Here is a 4,301-nt window from a genome sequence, read left to right as displayed (position 1 = left end):
AATACTGACCCGCAACGTAGTAGAAAATGTGTCACAGAAATTGTGCTTTTCACTGACAGACAGACCTAGAAAACACCACTTTCTTTTTCTTTTTTTTTTTTTTTTTTTTTAATGATAGATTCTTCCCAGGACTGTGATTGTTAGTTCTGTTTACTGGATAATAACTGATTTGCTTATGATGTGTCAATTTGGCTCTCTTTTTTATTCAAGATTCTTCCAAGTGATATTTTTCTCATTTCATTTTCAGACGCAGCCTTTCACTCTCCTGTCGGAAGGAACCATAACGCTTTTTAAAATTTTTTTTTTTAACCACTTTTTTATTGTTGCTGCCTCTGTTGCTATTGTCGTAAGAGTACAGCGTGCTGCACTATAATCCCGTCTCGGGAGGGTCTGGGGGCAATGCCGCCTTTACGCGGGGAACCGCGGGGGCGGGGAGGCGCACTGGAGCGGAGCCCTCGACGGCAGGACGTTGGGCCAATGGTATGAATCATAATGAATTGGGCTTTCATCGCTACGGCACTCGTCAGCGGTGAGCGGGAGCCCTGTGCGGCTGTACAGCAGTCCCTGACGAGATGCTGCTGTCCATGCTCCCAGCGCCCTTAGGAGACTGGGCGGGGAGCGAGGGTGCCGACCCTCACAAAGTCTGCCCGGTTCCGTGTTCGCGGTTCTCGGCCAAGCCGCGCCAGGCGCCGCGCACTCAGGCGGCTGACGCCCGCCTGAAGGTGGCGATCGGCACCTCCGGAGCCACCTGCCTCGGCACTCCCGGTCCGCGGGCAGCTCGGGCGGTGCGGTGCCCTCCCGCCCCAGCCAGCACCGCCTGCCCACAGAATACTGTACCCTCGCCTCCCTTCCCCTCTGCGCCGGCACCGGTCTCCAGGGGCAGCTCAGAGCACCGCTGCCAGAGCGGAGCTGCGGCGAGATTTCGAGAGGTCGGGGGTTGAAAGGCAGTCGTGGAGGGCTTCTCTGCGGTATCCCCCCAAAGGAGAGAAGGGCGGAAGGGAATGACGGCCACCTTCCCTCGCCCGACGATGGCGACCCAGCGAGACACCCCCGCGGAAGGGCGGGAGGGAGTGCGGACGGAAGGGGAGGGGAAGGAGGGGGGGATGGATGGAAGGGAGAAAGCTAGGGGAGCTCCGAGAGGCAGAGCGAGGAGGAACGGCGCGGGAGAGCTGCAGAGCAAGGGGCAGTAGCTCGGAGAGGGGCGGCGGGAGGGCCGCCCCCACGGCCCGGGGCTGCGCGCTGGGCAGAGACGGCGGGGATGGGCGGGCGCGGGGCGGCTCCGCCAGCCGCCGTCCTCCGAGCCTCGGTCGCCTCCCGCCGCGCTATATAGGGGAGGGAGGGGTGGTTGAGCGGGGGGTGCCCGGCGTGGCCAAAGCGCACGGGGCGGTGATGCCTCCTGCCAGGGAAGCGCACAAGTGACCGGCGCCTCCTCCCATGCCTGTCTCCTGAAGCGACCCCCTCCGCCCGGCATGGATGTGGCGAACAGCACTACCTCCCCAGCACGTTCCCCCGAGGGGACAGGCAGCCTTGGCCTCACCGAGGTGACCCTGGGCTACCAGGTACTCACCTCCCTGCTCCTGGGCACGCTAATCCTGTGCGCCGTGAGCGGCAACGCCTGCGTGATCGCGGCCATCGCCCTGGAGCGCTCCCTGCAAACCGTGGCCAACTATTTAATCGGCTCGCTGGCCGTCACCGACCTCATGGTATCTGTGCTGGTGCTGCCCATGGCGGCCCTCTACCAGGTGCTGAACAAGTGGACACTGGGGCAGGTCACCTGCGACATCTTCATCTCGCTGGACGTGCTTTGCTGCACCTCTTCCATTCTGCACCTGTGCGCTATCGCCTTGGACAGGTACTGGGCCATCACGGACCCCATCGACTATGTTAACAAGCGGACTCCCCGACGGGCGGCGGTGCTCATCAGCCTGACCTGGCTTATCGGCTTCTTGATATCCATCCCGCCCATGCTGGGCTGGAGAACGCCGGAGGACCGCTCGAACCCTGACGCCTGCACCATCAGTAAGGACCACGGGTATACTATCTACTCCACTTTCGGCGCCTTCTATATTCCGCTTCTACTCATGCTGGTGCTCTACGGTCGCATCTTCAAGGCGGCCCGCTTTAGAATCCGCAAGACAGTGAAGAAAGCGGAGAAAAAGAAAATTGCCGACACCTGCCTCACCCTCTCTCCGGCCACCGTGCAGAAGAAAGGCAACGGGGAGCCCGACAAGGGCTGGCGGCGAACTGTAGAGCCCAAGCCCGGTGCTTGTGTTAACGGCGCTGTGCGGCAGGGCCAGGATGGGACTGCTCTGGAGATCATCGAAGTCCAGCGCTGCAACAGTTCCTCCAAGACTCACCTGCCGCTACCCACCGAGGCGTGCGACTCTCCACCCCCCTTCTTCGAGAGACGCAGTGAGAAGAACACGGAAGCCAAACGGAGAATGGCTCTGTCTCGGGAAAGGAAGACTGTCAAGACCCTGGGCATCATTATGGGCACCTTCATTCTTTGCTGGCTGCCGTTCTTCATCGTGGCCCTGGTCCTGCCCTTTTGTGACAGTAAGTGCTACATGCCCGCGTGGCTGGGGGCAGTCATCAATTGGCTGGGCTACTCTAACTCCCTTCTCAACCCCATTATCTATGCCTATTTCAACAAAGACTTCCAAAGTGCTTTTAAGAAAATTATCAAGTGCAAATTTTGCCGTCAGTGAAGCCCGCCGCTCCAGGACGGGGCAAGCGAGGTCCTGCTGCTCGCTACACCCGCCTGCCCTGCGCCGCAGTGCGCCCCCTCCCAGCTCCTTTACAGCGCCGTCCGAGGGGCGGAGGACCTCGCCATCTTTCTCTCCGCGCAGCGCGACGTACGCCCTCGCTCCTTCGCCCGCCGGACAAGCCACGCGAGGCAGGACGGGACTCCGCTGGGAACGGCGCGGGACGTTCGGCCCAGGAGGGCTCCGCGGCCGCCTCGGTCTTGCACGACCTCCGCTGCCGGGCGCCGGCTCTCCCGCCTCCCTCCCTCCCTCCCCTCGATCATTTTGGGTAGACTTAGGGTTTGCAGGTCGTTGCTTGTGTTAGCTGTAAACCCTGTATCTGCCCAAGTAGCATCGGTAAAAACAATCCACCCTATGCAGGAAACCGCCTTGTCGGGGATTACTCTTGGATTTACGAGGTGACAGCGGTGGACTCAAGAGTCCGACCTCGGTCTGGCAGTAGTGTGAGTATGGAGCCTGGAAGCGGAAGAAGGAGCTTTGAGCACCTTGCTTCCCGGGCTGTGAAACCTTCAAAGGGGTGTTCTTGGGAAAAACGACCATATTTTGTAATCTTGCAAGGTACTTACAGCAATGTCCCCGTCTGCATTACCTGTGCCTGACATCTCTACTGCTATGCTAGGACCCTCCAGTCCATCGGGCTTCCCTTTGTTACAGCACAGGGAAATGATGGGACTTAAACTCCCAACCGCACGCCTCATTATATGGAGATTTATGGGGATTATTTTTTTAAAATGCCTTCGACCGACTGTTTCCCAGCAAGGAAAGGCTTAGAACTGTGCGACTGTCTCGGAGTACACCGCGCACGCAACGGCACAGCGAGTTTAGGTAGCCTGGGAAGTAGCGCTTCTTTCTTCTCCCCGCCCCCCCCTTCCTTAAGCCGCTTTAAAGTTTCTCCCGAGACACTGCGGTTCCTTCGGAGGCAGCCAGATGAGGCACATTTTCCTCGGGGGGAGGGGGGGGAGGGGAGAGAAAAAAAATAAAAAGACAAACATCAACACGATGATCCAAACCGATCAACCAAAACATTGCCATGTGCTCCGTGGCAGTAGGGGAGGGGCCGAGGGCATCTACCAGCGGCAGTCGCAGGTGGGGAAAGCAGGCTCTCTTCTCCCCCGAGACAGTCCCGGCGGGGGTAAGCACGACCCTTCCCGCAAGCTGAGAGTCACGGCCAGAAGCAGGCAGTGTCCCTGCAAGAAGAGCCAAGCCTAGCCCGGCCATCCGCAGGGCAGCTCCGCAAGCCTCCGCCTGCAGAGGGTCCCCGCTCTGCCCAGATGCTTGGCCCTTCCTTTCCCGCCTGGCCCGGAGTTGGGGCAGGACTGCGGTTGCCCGCCACACAGCCCCTTTGCCCGCCCTGCCCCATGCCACTCCCCTGCCTCTCCTGCCGCTTGCGGCCGGGGCCTGAGGTCGCTTACGGCCCGGGGAGGGGAAGGCGCCAGGCGGTGCATGGCACTGCCGGCTGCCGCGTATCCGTAAAATAAATGCTTGACCAAATACATATATATATATATATATATACATATATATATATACACACAT

At 59.6% G+C, this 4,301-nt stretch overlaps 1 protein-coding gene across 1 annotated transcript; it reads left to right on the top strand.

Annotated features, from left to right (window-relative positions):
• Nucleotides 1–1,319: 1,319 nt before the first annotated feature.
• HTR1A (5-hydroxytryptamine receptor 1A) lies at nt 1,320–2,730 on the top strand. The gene has a single exon (XM_027887719.1). It carries the CDS (start codon nt 1,470–1,472, stop codon nt 2,706–2,708), a length of 1,239 nt encoding a protein of 412 aa, XP_027743520.1. The 5' UTR covers nt 1,320–1,469; the 3' UTR covers nt 2,709–2,730.
• Nucleotides 2,731–4,301: the final 1,571 nt, after the last annotated feature.

This window comes from Empidonax traillii, unplaced genomic scaffold (genome assembly GCF_003031625.1).
Source record: "Empidonax traillii isolate 1590-97213 ecotype Southwest subspecies unplaced genomic scaffold, ASM303162v1 scaffold220:size741200, whole genome shotgun sequence".
NCBI lineage: Eukaryota > Metazoa > Chordata > Aves > Passeriformes > Tyrannidae > Empidonax > Empidonax traillii.
This window is presented reverse-complemented; position numbering and strand designations above follow the sequence as displayed.